At 42.3% G+C, this 18,743-nt stretch overlaps 1 protein-coding gene across 1 annotated transcript in view; it reads right to left on the bottom strand.

Moving 5' to 3' along the window:
- The window catches only part of mtmr12.L (myotubularin related protein 12 L homeolog), a 65,361-nt gene extending 53,479 nt beyond the window's left edge, over positions 1–11,882 (bottom strand). The window contains exon 1 of the mRNA XM_018266574.2: positions 11,712–11,882. Within this exon, the coding sequence (XP_018122063.1) occupies positions 11,712–11,786 (75 nt within the window). The 5' untranslated portion in view covers positions 11,787–11,882. The remainder of the gene's footprint in view (positions 1–11,711) is intronic.
- Between the last annotated feature and the right edge of the window lie 6,861 nt (positions 11,883–18,743).

The following is an 18,743-nucleotide window of genomic DNA, read 5'->3' as shown; positions in this document are numbered from 1 at the left end:
GAAGCTTTCTGGATAACAGGTTTCTGGATAACGGATCCTATACCTGTATCCTCCATGTAGCACTTTAAGTTTGCAGTACTCTATAGTTAGTATAGGTATGGGTATATAGAATGTAATTAAAAGTAAAGAGGGGTGTGTGTATGGATGCTGGGTTTTCATTTGGAGGGGTTGAACTTGATGGACTTTGTCTTTTTTCAACCCAATTTAACTATGTAAATATGTAACTATGTAACTATGTAATTATGTAATTATGTACTCATGCAAGCTTGCAGATCTCATGTTTAGGTAGGGGCTTAAATGAATATTCTTTTTCAGAACATGCAATGCTGGTTGGGGTGCAGAAACTTAGTCAAATACTTATAGACAAAGCAATGTCTCCTACATCAGAGATAAAGGATGCAGGTACAGGTAAAGCTCCAAATTACGGATAAAGCTCCGAACTACGGGAAGACGTTGTTTTCCAGTACAGGTATGGGACCTGTTATCCAGAATACTCGGGACCTGGGGTTTTCCAGATAATGGATCTTTCCATAATTTGGATCTTTATACCTTAAGTCTATTAGAAAATCATATAATTATTAAATAAACCCAATAGGCTGGTTTTGCCTCCAATAAGGATTAATTATATATTAGTTGGGATCAAGTTCAAGCTACCGTTTTATTATTACAGAGAAAAAGGAAATCATTTTTTAAAAAAAATTAATTATTTGGATAAAATGGAGTCTATGGAAGATGGCCATCCCATAATTCAAGGCTTTCTGGATAATGGATCCGATACCTGTGTATGTTTACTTAGTCAGGCGAAAAACAAATACTTGTGTATATTGGCAACGTTTTGAAACATTAACCAAAACATCAGGGATTTCCAGTTGGCATGCAATGCGGATGTTGTCACTGTAAATATCTGAGCTGTATCATTTATAAAACACACACATACACATTGAATCTCTTTATTCCATATAAATCACTGCAGACAGCCTCCACCCAAGCACTAGGACTACACCTATCAACACAAAGTGGCCAGACAGGTCTGTTAGCCTTAAAAATGCCTTGAACAGATAATAGTTTAAGCAACACCGGCATCACTGTTCCTCTTTCTATTGAATAATATGAATACACACTTCCATTTAAGAGGGACTGAATTACAATTTCTTCCTGCAAAGAAACCTAAAAAACGGAATCATAAGTCAATCTCCTTTTCCTTTCACTAGAGCCACCGAGGTACATTATCCCTTATAATTTAATCATTTGCACAATTAAGGTTTATTTTATCCACAGGAAGGTCAAGGAAAACACTCAAAACCGTCATCAATTTGCTGCAGAATAATGGGAAGGATCGACCGGAACAACCCTGTGCTACTTGCTAAAGTGCACCCAACCCTTGTGAATACGTTCTCTATAGATCTCCAATGAGAAATTTTACAGCTTCAAAATACAAAACTTAGCACTTAAAGAGGTTGTTTACCTTCCAACACTTTTTTTTCAATTTAGTTGGTTTCAGATAGATCACCAGAAATAAAGACCTTTTCCAATTACTTTCTATTTTCTATGTACGACCGTTCTTCTAATATTGAAGTGTAAAGTGTCATTTTTCACCTTCTAAGGGCTCTTACTCATGAGCGTTTTTACCTGCGCTCCCCTGCAGGGGAGCGCAGGTAAAAACGCTCATGAGTAAGAGCCCTAAAGCAGCTCTGGGAGGGGGGGGGGGTCGCCGACTCTCTATACTGTTCTAAATTGATACATTTAGTTGATACATTTCTTATCTTTGTTCTTGCTGTAGAGTCCTGCGTGGGTCCATTTTTTGGGACCCGAACCCGACCCGTACCCGCAAACTGCAATCCGCATTCTTACCCGCTTGGACCCGCTACCCGACCCTAACCACAAGTACCTTATCAGCAACCCGGACCCGCAACCTGCAGACCATCAAGAATCAGGAAGTGCTGTCATTGAAAACCGGAAGTGACATCATCGGAAGTAGACGTGATCAGAAAAAAAGGAGTAAAACAGGAAGTGATGTCATTGTAAACCAGAAGTGACGTCATCGGAAGTAGACGTGACCAGAAGAAAGGAGTGAATAACGATATTGAGAAGACCTGCAGCCCGACTGGCAACCCGCAAACCCGCAGAACTGCCGACCCACGGGTATACCCACACCTGGAACCTCTAAACGCAACCCGCAGGGTACCGCAGGTTTTTGCGGGTAACCCGTGAGTACCTGACCCGCTGCAGGACTCTACCTTGCTGAGCAGAATCCTGGGTTTCATTACAGGCAGCTGTTAGACTTGATACAATAGTTGCTAATACTCCAGAGATGCTTCTGAGAAATGGATCAACTAAATGTTGCAAAATTGTAATTGTGAGACAGGGACATTCAACTTTACACTTAGATTTTGGAAAACAGGTAAAAAATTAAAAATGGTCGTCGTTATTTTTTATAGTTTTTAAATTATTTTCCTTCTTCTGACGCTCTCTGGCTTTCAAATGGGGGTCACTGACCCCATCTGAGAAAAACTCTGTAAGGCTACAAATGTATTACTACTTTTTATTTCTCATCTTTTTATTCAGGCCTCTCCTATTCGTATTCCAGACTCTTGTTTAAATCAGTGCATGGTTACTAGGATAATTTAGACCCTAGCAACCAGATGGCTGAAATTACAAACTGGAGAGCTGCTGAATAAAAAGCTATTTAACTCAAAAACTGTAAATAATAAAAACCCATTGCAAATTGCTAGAATAAATGATTTAAAGGCATTTGTCGGTATATGCTGGTGTGCTTATAGCTGGACAGTTGGGCTTGAAAGTGGCCTGAGATATGAATTCACACTTGGAAAAAAGTAAGTGGAGCACTGAAAATCAATTACTATTGAACTCTTTGCCTCCTCCCCAGTCCTGGTATATGTTCTCTCTCTGCCTCCTCCCTATTCACAATTGGACACTTATAGTTATTTTTTTTTACCGTGAAACCTTAATTTTAAGTCCCGTGATATTAGGTTTTCCCGCATTTTACATTTTTTTGTGGTCCCACCAATTTATAATGCATTTCAATGGGTGCATTTCCCTGATTTTAAGTAGTGTTTTCCTGGATTTGACATCAAAACTTTGTCCTGATGTTCCAAAAAACTGCTTTTTTTTCTCTATGAATGTTATTATTTGTGAAATAAAGAGGTTTAGAATACTAACCAGATGTATATTTGCCCTGGTTCTGCCTGTAAATGGTTAATCCCAATGAGTCTGCCCCTTATACAGTCCTGCACCAATCACTTATTACTTTAGGTTGTGTATGTGATTGACAGAGAGTCTTGCACTTGACCCCATAGTGTAACATTAACACTGCAATGTTTAACCCTTGTTATTAACACACTAAATATTGTATCTCAAAGTAAAACTCACTCCTGTGATTATATCCTTTCAGTACTGGAAGAAAAAGTTACTTTAACACATTTCCCTGATTTAACATCATTTTTTCCTGGTCCCCTGAAAAACGTAAAAGGTCTGTTAGCCTTAAAAATGCCTTGAACGGATAATAGTTTAAGCAACACCGGCATCACTGTTCCTCTTTCTATTGAATAATATGAATACACACTTCCATTTAAGAGGGACTGAATTACAATTTCTTCCTGCAAAGAAACCTAAAAAACAGAATCATAAGTCAATCTCCTTTTCCTTTCACTAGAGCCACCGAGCTACACTATCCCTTATAATTTAATCATTTGCACAATTAAGGTACTACGTTCCCTTACGCCTGGCGAAGATGCGCTCTGTCGAATGGACGTAACTACGCAAATTCACTAAGATGCGGATTTTACTGAACGTTGCTTCTTGCGCCAGACTTACCTTCGCCACCTCAGACCAAGCGAAGTGCAATAGAGTAGATAGGAGTTCCTCAAAAAAAATGAAGTCCCAAAAAACGTTGCCGACTTTTCATTTTTTCAGGGTGATAGGCTGCAAAAGATCATAAATTTTTTCTGGGGTACCCGGCTTCCCTATTTCCTAACATATGGCACATAAACTATACACTGGGCTCATGTGTAGGGCAATATAACAACTTTATTTTATTTTATTAAGGTTTCCCGGGCTTGTGTAGTGTAATGTAATGTATTTGCTGCGACATATAAGTCCAAACTTTAACTTCCCGCTGTATGAAAATTAGCCAACACTAGTGCAACTTCGCCAGCGTTCGGTGCCCTGGACGCAACTTTGGATTTTAGTGAATTAGCGTTGTCCTGGCGAATCTACGCCTGGCGAATTGTCGCGAGGTGAGCGAAGCCATCGCTGGCGAATTTTCGGAGGTTAGTGAATTTACCCCAATGCCTCTGGGTGCAGGCAGACCAGGAGCGGAAGCTCAATAAGGCAGTAGATCAGTCATCATCTGGTCCTGGCCTAACCCCACCATCCTTCTTAATCTATGAGATCCTCCTTTAAATCTACTTAGTGATCCTTTTCTGGTGGCCTATATCGGGTTATTTTACAGACAGGGTGCAGTCAAGAAAAAAAAAAACAGACTGCAAAAATCTAGCCGCCTAATAGGCAACAATTAAAACTGGTTGGGGAAAAACAGACCAATTAGAAATTTACTGGTACAAAAAGCATCATATGAATCAAGCAGACAGGAAGAATAAATACATCCAAAAACACAGCATATCCCCTAAAAAGGCTGGGCTGCCTGTAGAGGAATGTATAGAACATGAAACAACCCTGTTTCCTGGAATTCTGAACAGTGAGGCAGGACACAGTCAACATCCGCATATAGCGGACTACTAATAAATATACCAGGCTCTAGGAAGTGTAGTGATTTATTACGGAAAGGTCGTCTCCCATAGACTCCATTTTATCCAAATAATCCAATATTTTTTTTTTTGAATAAAGCTGAAAGGAGAAACCTTTCACAGAGTAATAGTTCTTTCAAGCTTCTCTGGTGTGACCATTCAACTCAATGGAATGAGCCTACAGCTATTTAATAACTGGCATTATATTGGCATTCAAGGTGTGGTGTGCTCCTACATGCAGACGACACACATAAGCATGCAGTGTTACATAGAAATTAAAAATAATTTGAAACAACTGCACATGCGCATTAGGTTCAACGTTTGCTCAAATAAGTCCTATCTAAGTCCTACTAGATCCAAAATGAGGGAGAAAAACTTGCCAGTTATCTCTAATTTGCCTCAAAAGGAGATACTTTGGACCAGTCCATGAAACACAATACAGGTATAGAATCAGTTATTCAAAAAGATCAGAATCACAGAAAGATCATCTCCCATAGGGAGTTTTTTTTCAAATAATCCAATTTTTTTAAATAAATGATTTTTTTCCTCTGTATTAATAAAACAGTGCCTTGATCGAAACTAAGATAAAATAAATCCTTATTAGAAGCAAAACCAGACTATTGGGTTTATTTAGGGAGCTATATATCACAGGTCGAATGAACTCACAACTCCAATGGTTTCTAATTTAATAAAAAAACTCGAATGGAAATAAGTAGATTCAGCAAGTTCAAGTTGTGAAACCCAAAAACATGAATCATTCAAATCGATCGAGTTTTCGGGCAGACCCCTCTGAAAATAACTTGAACATCTTCGAATGGTACAAGGGACCTCTGCCATTGACTTCCACATGACCTCAACAGGTTTTAGATGGTGTATTTTCCAATTCAAGCTATTTCCAGGGTCCAGGTATGATAAATCTTGAAAATGGTTTTTTTTAAAAAAAAAAGATCACTTGAAAACTTGAATTTTTGTGGAAAACACAACATGAACCTTAATATATAACCCCCTTAATTCTTACATGTTTTTTAATAGACTTAAGTATGGAGATCCAAATTATGCAACGATCCTTTATCCGAAAAACCCATGGTTCCAAGCATTCTGGATTACAGGTCCCACACCTGTACTAAAAATAATAGCCCTGCATGTTAGTGGCTGGGCATGCAATCCCACATCAACGCATTTCGGTTATCCTTCTCTCAAGGAAAAACAAAATGCATTGACGTGGGGTAGAGTCCTGCAGCAGGTCTGGGTTACCCGCAAAAACCTGCGGTACCCTGCTGGTTGCGGGTAGAAGTTCCGGGTGCGGTATAGACGCGGGTCAGCAGGTTTGCGGGTGGGACCGGGGGTCTTCTCAATAGCACTTCCTGATTCTTGATGGTCAGCTGGTCGCAGGTCCGGGTTGCGGATAAGGTACTTGCGGGTCGGGTCAGGTAGCGGGTAAGAATGCGGGTTGCGGATCCGGGTTGTGGATTGCAGGTGGCAGGTACAGGTTCCAAAAAATGGACCCGCGCAGGACTCTAATGTGGGGGACCATGTGACGTTTCAATAAATCCATTACTCTTTCTATGCCCAGTTTTTGCTACTGTCAGATTGGGTTTGAGAAAGTACCCAGGAAGTGTTCACAATATGTTTAGTGCCCTAGCTCAACCCGCAGTCCCGAGTTTGTTTCTGAAATGACCCGACTGTCTCTTCCTGCACTGAACAGCCAGAAAAAGATACAAAGTTTCTAAAACATAATTAAATAAGAGGATTTTGGCAGAGTGCTCAGAACACGTGACAGCTGCACTTAGATACATTTGTAACAATTTAAAGTGGACCTGTCACCCAGACACAAAAATCTGTATAATAAAAGTCCTTTTCAAATTAAACATGAAATCCAATTTCTATTTTTTATTAAAGCATTCATAGCTGTTGTAAGCTCATTTAAAAATCTCAGCTGTCCATCAAATATTGTCTGCCCCTCCTCTATGCCATGGGCATAGAGGCGGGGCAGGCAATTACTTTCACTTTCCATTCAGCACTTCCTAGATGTCACTGCTCTCCCCACATTCCCCAGTTCTCTTTACTATTTAATTGTGTAGCCAGGGCATGGGGATGGACATCGGGTCCCCCATTCTGGTGCACAAACAAGATTCTGAGATGATACAAGACTTTTCTTAATAACAGTGTCCACAAAATGGCTCCTGCCTGCTTGCTATAATTATGAATTCCCAGACTGAAGGAAACAAGATTCAAATAATTTTTATAGTGTAAATAAAGTTCATTTTGCTTGACTAATGTGATAAAATAGGATTTTGAATAATTTTTTTGGGTGACGGGTCCCCTTTAAGATAAACAAAGAAATAGTTGTAACTATTTAAGACATGCAGGTCTCTTGGGGAAACTGTGACTTGCAGCAATTCACCTTCATTAGCAAAACTGTAATAACACATAAAAACTGACCCCAAAACTCACAGAAATGTGTTCAAACTTTCCATAATCTGCCAAATTTTTTAGGGGGGGGTATTTAGGGGTGTGTGGACATAAAATGGGTGTGGTCATAATGTTTTCCCCGAACAGAGCATGGCAAATCGGTTTGTCCCTCTTTCTATTTTCTGAATGTTGGGAGGTATGATATATGTTCTCATAGGAGGAGAGGATTGGCATGATCCTGGGATATCCATTATTACACTGCTTTGCAGTGAGGCTGCAAGCTTATTGTGGGACACATCATCTTCATGGGAGATCCCATTAGCAAGGTGTAGGAGGGTTTGCACTGGACATATACTTGTAGGTCCTGCAGGACTATATACAGAAGTAGTAAGTGTCAGGGGGTCTGATTTCCTAACTATAGTAGTGTTTTTATGCACTGCAACCAATCAGCACTTTTTTCAGTTTACTACAAGTGACAAAATGATCTGATTGGTCACTATCGGTGTGAATCGAATATCATCCAGTTTACGCAAGATGACAAATTAATTAATTGGGGTTATATAAAAATTATAGAAAGGTACCCCGACTGTAACATCTTAATTAATATCCAGCAATCAATTAAATCCCTTAATTTAAATAAATAGCTTAATTAAAGTGCAAGATGTGCCTGGTCAATTAATCAACGAATTAATTTCCTACCAATTCATAAATATAAAGTGCCAATTAGTGCATCAAATCCAATAGGTGCTTAACCAGTTATCACCCTTAAATTTCTAAATTAATTGGGTGTCATTGTTGGTTCTTGTGATTGTACTGGACTGAAGTTATAACATGTTGCATTTCTTGCGGGCGTTCATACATGATCCTGCCAGCTGTATCCTTCTGCCTCTTCAACATCTCCTGGCATGGGGATACACTGGGAGTTTGTTCAACAACAGCAGAAAAGTGTGGGCCCCCAGCACTCCCAGTGCAAGCAATTGTTTGATTTTTACAGTCGAGAATGCAAGAAGTCCAGACAGACTGCACTCACAAGTATATATACCATGGACATTTATGTGCGTCTACAGTAGTTTCACATCACTGCTAAAGGCACACAGATCTGAATTTTCTTCCCAATGTTAACGGGGAACTAAAGCCTAACTAAAGAAGTAGCTAGAAATGTTGTACATTATGTTTTGTGCTTCTGTACCAGCCCAAGGCAACCACAGTCCTTTAGCAGTAAAGATCTGTGTCTCCAAAGATGCCCCAGTAGCTCCCCATCTTCTTTTCTGCTGATTCACTGCACATGCTCTGTGCTGCTGTCACTTACTGAGCTTAGGGACCCACTCACAATATACAGTACACATAGAATAGAAATGTCACAATATAAGGCTGATTAGTAATTAATACAGATAATTACTAGATGGCAGCACAGAAACCAGTGCAATTAGCATCAGAATTTAATAATCAGCCCTGTAGCATCAGCTTATATTACAGCCAGGGAAGCTCATTTTCTGCTGGATAATTAGTGACGAGCCCTAAGCTTAGCTTCTCAACAGCCAATCAGAGCCCACTGAGCATGTGAGTGTCACAGACACTTTCCAAGATGGTGACCCCCTGTGACAAGTTTGAAGTCCTGGATCATTGCTGCTATTGACAAGCTGAAACTTTAGCCTCGTGCAATAAGTTCACTATATAAAATGACATTTTTAGCCAAAATTAATTTTTAGGGTTTTTTTCTCCTTTAAAGTGGGAGTGATACACAGAAAAATACACATGGGCAAGTAATCCATGTTCCATGCGCACAGATAAAGGAGATCATTTTTACATCCACAAATACATGAGAGAAGGACAGAGCAGTGTGTATATGCCCAGAAGGGAATTTTCACCTCTAACACAAACAATGGAGAGGGGTATCATGAACACACACAGGAGGGGTAGAAGACCATCCAATTGTGAGGCTACAGGTGAAAAGTCTGTATATTATTACAGATAGCTGCTGGGACTGGCACATTTTGTTGGATCTGTGACAATTTGTCAATGCTAGGGTGTATTTTGAATCTCAGCCTGAACATGGTTAAATTTGTTTATTGATATACACATACAGGAAACATGAGCATTAGTAAAGTACGAGTATATTCAATACCAACGGGTTGGGTTAGTTTGGGTCACAAAGTTGGGTTGTTGGTGCAGGTTCGGACAGTAGTGATGTTCAAGTCAGGAAAACCTCAACCTGCACCCGCCGGATCAAGGGCCACATCGGTTTGCTGATGCGGCCCTCAATCTGACCCGCCCGTATTCTTATCATTGTGATCCCATCATTGGGCAGTAGGGCCCACGATCGGATCAGCCGGATACCACCCAACTCAAGGTAGGCATATCAGGGAGAGATCTGCTTGTTTGGTGATGTCTCTCCCAATGTATGGCCAGCTTTACATGTGTTATCTCACTCTGTACACTACTTTGTGCGCATGCCTCTGGTTCCAAGACACAGAATGTTCAGGAGCAGTGGAGGAGTGTACTCCCCCAGTCTGACCAGCACCCAACCCTATCCTGCAATGGTTAGTCATCTTTCAACCCCAATATGCCCAACTGGTGGTCAACCCAGTCAAAGCAGGTTTCATGTCAACCCACACATCACTATGGGGGAGATGACGTGTCCAGCTCTTGCTTTTTTCAGAGCTGCAACTTTGCCAGTTACAGGCCCATCGCATTCCATCATATCACTCTCGCTTTAAAGTAAGGGTCCACAGGCTGAGATGTCTTTCCTAGGGGTGGGAGCAAGTCACAGTTTTTGTGAGCCTCCTGTCACTAGTGGGCATGTTGTGACACAAACTTAGATCTAAAAGGCACCCCAGCAGAGAAGAGTATACTATGCCCTTTACACAGACCTGGACTGGCCGTCTGTGGGTTCGGGCAAATGCCGGTGGGCCTCTTGGTTTAAAATGTAAATAGGCCACGCACCTAAAAGTCCAAATGAGATCCATCTTTAATATGTAAATGAGCCTCTAGCTTTAGGAATGTAAATGAGCTGTGCGTAACAAACAACCACAGCTAAACTGATGCCTGTATTTGTACACATGCTCAGGTGCTATGGGGCGGGGCCAGGAACTCTGCAATCTACCCAATCAGCACGCTGTAGGGCTAATCCCACCCTTTACTAAAATCCTAAAGCAGTGCAACTTTGCCTGCCCCTCAGCCTTAGTACCCAATTGGAAAAGAGCAGACTATGCATTTTGTTTGGGGTCCATGCTGTATGGGGTGAGTTCCTGCAAAGTGCTGGGTTGATGCCGTTGTATTTTGCTGATCTGGCTTCACAATCACACAGGCATGGAACTGGGGCCAAACTTTAGAGACAGGCTAGTTTATGTGACTCTTTTTATAAGAGTGACAGTAGGTATAGGGGGCCCGGGAGGTATAGGGGGACCTGCAGGTATAGGGGGTCCAGGAGGTATAGGGGCCCAAGGAGGTATAGGGGGACCAGGAGGTATAGGGGGACCAGGAGGTATAGGGGGACCAGGAGGTATAGGGGGACCAGGAGGTATAGGGGTCCAGGAGGTATAGGGAACCTGCAGGTATAGGGGGACCAGGAGGTATAGGGGAGTCCAGGAGGTATAGGGGGACCAGCAAGTATAGGGGTCCAGGAGGTATAGGGGGACCAGGAGGTATAGGGGGACCAGGAGGTATAGGGGGATCAGCAGGTATAGGGGGACCAGGAGGTATAGGGGGACCAGGAGGTATAGGGGGACCAGGAGGTATAGGGGGACCAGGAGGTATAGGGGTCCAGGAGGTATAGGGAACCTGCAGGTATAGGGGGACCAGGAGGTATAGGGGAGTCCAGGAGGTATAGGGGGACCAGCAAGTATAGGGGTCCAGGAGGTATAGGGGGACCAGGAGGTATAGGGGGACCAGGAGGTATAGGGGGATCAGCAGGTATAGGGGGACCAGCAGGTATAGGGGGGCCAGCAGGTATAGGGGACCAGCAGGTATAGGGGTCCAGGTGGTATAGGGGGATCGGGGAATATAGGGGCCCAGAAGGTAGGGGGGCCAAGAGGTATAGGGGGTCAGTGGGGGCACTGACTGACACTGTGTCATTATTATGTTTATAGAAAATTCCTTATTTGCAAATTATAGGGGGGCCCTAACAAGATATTGCTGTGGGGCCCAGTAACTGGCAGGCTGGACACCCCCATTTATATATTACTAATTTAAATATTTCCCCCAAGTGACCCCAAAATATAAAGGATCCAGGACAAATGCCCGTGCCTTGATGCACACAGTCCTACACGTCAATACAACTCCCATAAGAAAAGAATACACCGTTCCACACACAGAGGATCAGAACATTCCATTTCACACACAGGGAACAGGAATATACCACTCTACACTCTGGCAAAAAAAAAGAATATACCATTCCAGAGACAAGGGAGAAGAATGTACCATGTCACAGACACAGGGTTGCTGCCCCCAATGCAAAAAGATTACAATATCATCTCCCTTTTGAGCCGGGCTGTCAGTGACCTTACCTCCCCCATGCGGTTATATAGCACTCACCTCAGGAGTCAGGTAGGACACAAACGACGGCTGCTTTGGGGGCTTAGCTGCCCCGCCTGTTCCAAGCCCCAGCATGTCCCCCGTTTCCCCGCCGCTCCCAGACTGTGCAGCACAGTGACAGACTGCCTAACCCACGGCCACAGCGAACACGCACGCCACACCCCAGACAAATCCCATTGGGTCAGAGCACACGTTTACCCCGCCCACAGCTTAACCCATTGGTCCGGGCTCCAAAAAAATCGCAGAGCTCCACCTTAAAACCACTTCCAAACCAAGCAGCGCCTCTGCCCGGGAAGCGTTCACCCATTGGCCCATGTCGCCGTCTTTCAACAAAGGTTGAATACAGATTTGTTTTGCTTCCTGGTTGCTGACGAACGGCATTCTGATTGGTCACATAAGTTCCGGTTAGTTTAGACGTCAATGCAGAGGGTTGGTTTCCTGTGGTAATTCTTGGTGTAGGCGCGCAATGCTGTGTGTGGAAAGTGTTTTACTGGAGTGACTGACTTCTGCAAAACATAACAAATAAAAGTCAAATGTAACAAAGACTCTGTGTTAAAAGAAACCCATGTGCTAAACAGCTAAATAACTTATGCGTCGTAAATAACAATGTAAGCAAATTGCCTCAGCTCAGACTATCACTCCCTACTCACCTCACAGTAAAATCTATTTAAAACAAGCGCTTAAATAAACTATAATATACTACTGTCTACAGTATAACGTAGGGACTTGTGTTGTGATTATTACATTACTATAAAAAATCTAGTTGGCTTTATTATAAAGTAACATAGTAAGTTAGGTTGAAAAAAGACACAAGTCCATCAAGTTCAACCTTTTAAGTCTAGATATATATGACCTCCCTAACTGCCAGAAGTCTAGAGGAAGGCAAAATCCCCATCTGAAGCCTCTCCAATTTGCCTCAGAGGGGGAAAAATTCCTTCCTGACTCCAAAATGGCAATGGGACCAGTCCCTGGATCAACTTGTACTATGAGCTATTTCCCATAACCCTGTATTCCCTCACTTGCTAAACACCATCCAACCCCTTCTTATACCTATCTAATGTATCAGCCTGTACCACTGATTCAGGGAGACAATTCCACATCTTCACAGCTCTCACTGTAACAAACCCCTTCCCAATATTTAGCTGGAACCTCTTTTCTTCTAATCGGAATGGGTGACCTTGTGTCAGCTGGAAAGACCTACTGGTAAATAAAGCATTAGAGAGATTATTACATGATCAAAGTATATCTTGAATTTACAGGTAAGGAGGAGTTCTTTGCTGGGGTTCAGCTCTCCAGTTGAGTACTGTCCTGTGGCCATTTGGAGGGTCATTTTTCTTTTCCCCGCTGACTGCTATATTTTTAACAGGTGGGAACAGCACCGGGCCAGGCAGGCAGGCAGGCAGGCAAGGAGTCCTGGGCACGTACGAATATGCGAACCAACAGGCCCGAATAGGCACGCATGCTCACAGCCAGCGAGGAGAAATGGGGACCGGACTAGGGGTAGGAAGCAAAGAAGGTACGTGTCTGGAGCCCCCCAGCTTTGCACCCTTGGCACAAGAACCAGGCCGGCCCGGCACCCCAGGCTACCCGGCCGGCCCTATCGCCCCCTCTGCAGCCCACGCGTACATGAGAATGCACGCATGTACGTGACCAGCAGGATCCCCCTTACCGCTTGTATGTGCACACAAACGTGCAAACAAACACAATTAGCCGGACTTTGCAGACCAGACTGGGGTAGGCAGCAGTGAAAGGCACGTGCCTGGCGCCCCCTAAGTTTTGCGCCCTAGGCACATGCCTACTCTGCCTACCCCTTGTTCCGGCCCTTGGCAGGAACCCCTAAGTGCAAGACCTTCAGGTTCCAGAGCAACTAGCCATGATTTATTTGCTGGCGTCCATTCATGGGTCCAAGGCAAAGCTACTACGGAGGTGGAGGGCATATTATATATCTAAGGAGGTTAGAGGTTATTCATTCTAAGAGGTTCACGTGAGCTTGTAACCCTTTGGCCAAGGATTATTTGTAAAGCTCTGTGTCTCCTGCTCTCTGCTCTGTGTTTGCTAAAACCTGGTTATTCTTCAGAATGTTTACTGGGCAACCATTCCTATGTTTGCTATGGAATGTCCTTGCCAAGCTGATCTTCCTTTATTCATCCTAAAATCTTGATTCACTATAAATCAGATATATATACTATAAATCAGGGGTGTCCAAACTGCAGCCCGCGGTCCATTTTTAATTGGCCCGCAGCCAGGGCCGGATTACCGACAAGGCACCCTACGCATTTACCTAGGGCCCGCCTGGTTTTAGGGGCCTGGTCCAATGGATGGAAGATGCACTATACTCCACTCCCAGACTGCCAACAATGAGGGCCCGTCTAGCTCAAGGATGGAGAAAAACATCACCTCCCCCCCCCCCGCTGGCCTGCCGCATCTTCCGGGTTCCGGGGCCCCTGCGCTGACGTCCGGCGCACTTCTGAGGTAAAGTGAAGTGGCCTGCCGTATCTTCCAGTTGCGCTCTCTCGTATTTAATCTATAAATGGCTACAACTATGGCAGCATAGGTATTCTCTATACTAAGCACAATTCAGCAGGAACAGTCCCCTAAGTTTACTCATAGTCTGTACAGAGAGATCCCATAAAACTATAGCAGCATAGGTATTCCCCTGTACTAAGCACAATTCAGCAGGAACAGTCCCTTAGTTTACTCATAGTCTGTACAGAGAGATATCATAAATTGTAGTGGCTTCACATTTCGCATTTCATTTTGCCTGGGATCCAGCATGTCAGGCTGAATGGTCGGCCCCACACAATTTCACCTCACCAAATCTGGCCCTCTATGTAAAAAGTTTGGACACCCCTGCTGTAAATCTTCCTTCTGCAGTTTTGTATACAGCACATGCGCCACGATTCAGTCAGGGGATGCCTGGTAACATTGATAAATATGCCCCTATATATCATATTTAGCCTTCAAGCAGAAGCTGCCATAAAGGGGAACTAACCCCCTCCCCAAAAATGAGCACTTACAGAGAAGGTACTTGCGTGGCGCCCCCAGCTTTGCACCCTCTGCACCTGCCTACTCTACCTACCCCTAGTTCTGGCAAGGAGGAGCAAGCAAGCATCGAACACAGGTCGAACGCAAACTGTGACCTTAAAATGTAAACAAACGGGGGAGAGAACTGTGCAGAATGAAGTTTTGGAAACACTGCCTGTCTAATTAGTCATTTATTGAACCCACTGAGCTGGCCAGCCAAAAGCTCTATAGCACTGTTAATATCTAAAGAATTCAAAATGAATGTAAATTGCTATAATGTTCAGATAAACTATTTAATTTGTTTGCAGCAGGAGAGGGAGGTTTAGATCGCCTTTCAGGTTTTTTTCATTGATCAAATCCTCCACATTGTTGGGAATGGGAACCATTTGGTATGGGCAGAGCTTTGGTTAGCTATAGTTGCCCTTTATTATCCTATGCAGCTTAAGTAAATACTGAGTGTAACCCATAGTGACTAATACAGCGGCATTGCTACATCAGTGTTAATTGTAGGGTCGGTACAAGCAAGAGCATCATCCTACATTAGTCATAGCTCGGATGTGTCATGACCAGAGTTGTTTAAAAGAATCAAGTCAAAACTCCCTCACTAGTGGATATACACAGCTCCCATTGCACCAATAAACAGTAGCAGTGAGCAATGGACTAGGCCCCCCTCAAGCCCACCAGAGAACCTAAAATCAAGGACCCAGATAGTCAGTTTCTTCTGAAACCCCATAGAGGCTGCTGTGAGTCACAGTATATTCAGTGAGACAGAATCCTAGTGGAACACAGACACCCTGCAGGAGAGAGGGAAGCAGACTAAATGGCTTCATTCATGAGGGACTATGGGGGGGGGGGGCTGGGCATATTCCTGTTACGCTGAACAAAATTATACGGCTACTGCCACTGTGTCCCTGTGTGACCCAAACAGGTCCGGACTGGGAGGCCCTGGCATTCCAAGTACATTGAGGCCCAAACAGCCCCCACCAGCCCACTAATTAGTTATTTTCAATGGCATCTCACAGCAGCCCCTCTGGCAGTTGCCAGAACCCACAGATTGCCAGTCCACGACTGGTCCCAAATCATCTAAAAAGGAAAATTCATGAATTTAGATGTATGATCATGTGCTATATCTAATGTTCTACTCATGTTCTACATTTTAACATATTACTGCCTGTGCGAGGAGCCCCCAGAGGGGCTAGGGGTGCCATTTGCTACTGCAAGGTGCAGAGAGAGGAGACCAAGTAACAGAGGGTCTGACTGACTGAGGAAAGCCAGGAGGCTGAGCAATCCCCCAGAAGATTTGTGAGTACAGGGGTGACCCCTACTTATGTGTTTACTTACTGGCAGTCCACAAGGGGCTCAGTGTAGTAAGGGAACTCTTCATATGTGAAGGTAGAGCCCAGTGGGCAGGATTTATTTTTATGATTTGTTTTGTATCCTGAAATGGTCACCCCTGTATGTAAATAAAATATCTTAAAGAGAAGAAAAGTGTCTGTTATGGATCCTGCACCTTACAGTATATACAACAAAATCTACCAAGTGCCTGGGTGCCAAGTTGTAGTTCAGCAAGCACATTTACAGCAATGACTCACAGGACTTGCTAAAAGGTAAACCTTACAAATAAGTGAATGTAAAATTAATGAGGGTGCTATTCTAAGCTCTTTTGCAATGTACATTCATTGTTTTATTTATTTCTAATTCCAAGATATTAAAGGATACATGTACTGTTAACATGAACTGTGTTTATACATATATATCCACAACAATGACTGAGCACTTACAGGACTTTCCTTTATAGTGTACAAAATTAATGGTGTACAAACAACCATCTAGGCATCTTGATAAAGGTCTGAATATCAGGCTGATATTCTAAGCACTTTTGCAATGTACATTCATTAATTATTTATTTTTAATTCCAAGATATTAAAGGATACATTTTATTTTTAATTCCAAGATATTAAAGGATACATGTACTGTTAATATGAATGAATTTTGTTACAACAGCGCCACCTGCTGGTCATTTTCCCACCAGTCTGACCACCAAGTAGTCAAGGAAGTTGTCAGGAGAAAGAAAGAGGCTGCTCTGATGTTCTTCTGCTTAGGAAAGATTTAAGAAAGGTTTCTTTTTTAATAGCAACTCAGCAATAGTTGTCCATCCCTTATACCTATATCTGTCTCTTGAAACCGTGTACATGTATGGGACCTGTTATCCAGAATGCTCGGGACTGGGGTTTCCCGGGTAATGAATCTTTACGTAATTTGGATATTCATCTACTAGAAAATTATTAAATAAACCCAATAGGCTGGTTTTGCTTCCAATAAGGATTAATTATATCTTAGTTGGGATCAAGTACAAGGAAATCATTTTGAAAAAAATGGGGTTTATTAGATTATTATGAAGTCAATGGGAGGTGGCCTTCCTGTAATTTGGAGCTTTCTGGATAATGGGATAACTGATTCCATACCTGTACTAAAAATATTGGTACAGGTATGGGATCTGTTATCCGGAATGCTGGGGTTTTCCAGATAACGGATCTTTCCGTAATTTGGATCTCCATACATTAAGTCTACTAGACTAGACATTAAATAACACAATAGGCTGGTTTTGCTTCCAATAAAGATCAATTATATCTTAGTTTCGATCAAGTACAAGCTACTGTTTTATTATTACACAGAAAAAGGAAATCATTTTGAAACATTTGAATTATTTGAATGAAATGGAGTCTATGGGAAACGGCCTTTTCCATAATTTGGTACATTTTGGATAACGGGTCCCATATCTGTAAAATAAATCAGCCTTATATGCTTCTTTCTAGATGTGGAAAAGGAGCAGTTTTTAGTTTGATGGACATTGAAATTGATATTCCGAGACAACATGCTTCTTCCTGGCTGAACCAAATCCTAATTTGCATATGCAAATTAAGGACAGGGAGGGAAATTGCGTGACTTTTTGTCATAAAACAAGGAAGTAAAACATTTTCCCCTTCCCACCCCAAATTTGCATATGCAAATTAGGGTTTGGTTCTGTATTTGGCAGAATCTTTCACGAAGGATTCGGGGGTTAGGCCAAATCCAAAATAGTGGATTCTGTGCATCCAGGATTCGTACATTTTCAGCAGGATTTGGATTCAGCTGAATCCTTGTGCCTTGGCTGAACCAAATCCGAATCCTTAAAATCATGTGACTTTTCGTCACAAAACAAGGAAGTAAAACATTTTTTACAAAAATTCTCACTTTGTGCGAGAATTTTGCCCTCCCTCTCACTGATTTGCATATGCAAATTAGGGTTCCAATTCGGTATTCGGCCGAATCTTTCACAAAGGACTCAGGGGTTTGGCTGAATCCAGAAAAAAAAATAGAATTTTTTCTTTTTTTTTTTATGATAGTTTTTGAATTATTTGTCTTCTTCTGACTCTTTCCAGCTTTCAAATGGGGGTCACTGACCCCATCTAAAAAAACAAATTCTCAATAAGGCTACACATTTATTGTTATTGCTGCTTTTTATGACTCCTCATTCTATTCAGGCCTCTCCTATTCATATCCCAGTCTCTTATTCAAATCAATGCATGGTTGCTAGGGTTATGTAGACCCTAGCAACCATATAGCTGAAATTGCAAACTGGAGAGCTGCTGAATAAAAAGCTAAATAACTCAAAAACCACAAACAATAAAAAATGAAAATTAATTGCAAATTGTCTCAGAATATCCCTCTCTACATCATACTAAAAGTGAATTTCAAGGTGAACAACCCCTTTATACAGCTGATTTCTGCTTTGTTGTCATAAGAGACAGAACCACCAGGGCAGATAATTGAAAGGGACAGACAGATACGGCAGAATACACACATACATATATAAACTACTTTCATTCTAATTGAATAAAACCTGTAATGAATCTATATAAGAAAGTCAATAGGAATTACATTGTTTCATTAGGCACATATTTATTTTTGGGTTTACATCCCCTACCCCTTCCTTTTTTCTCTATTAATAACAATGGTGTTATGAGT

Source organism: Xenopus laevis, chromosome 1L (genome assembly GCF_017654675.1).
Source record: "Xenopus laevis strain J_2021 chromosome 1L, Xenopus_laevis_v10.1, whole genome shotgun sequence".
NCBI lineage: Eukaryota > Metazoa > Chordata > Amphibia > Anura > Pipidae > Xenopus > Xenopus laevis.
Note: the sequence above shows the minus strand (reverse complement) of the source record. Positions and strands in the feature narration are given on the sequence as shown.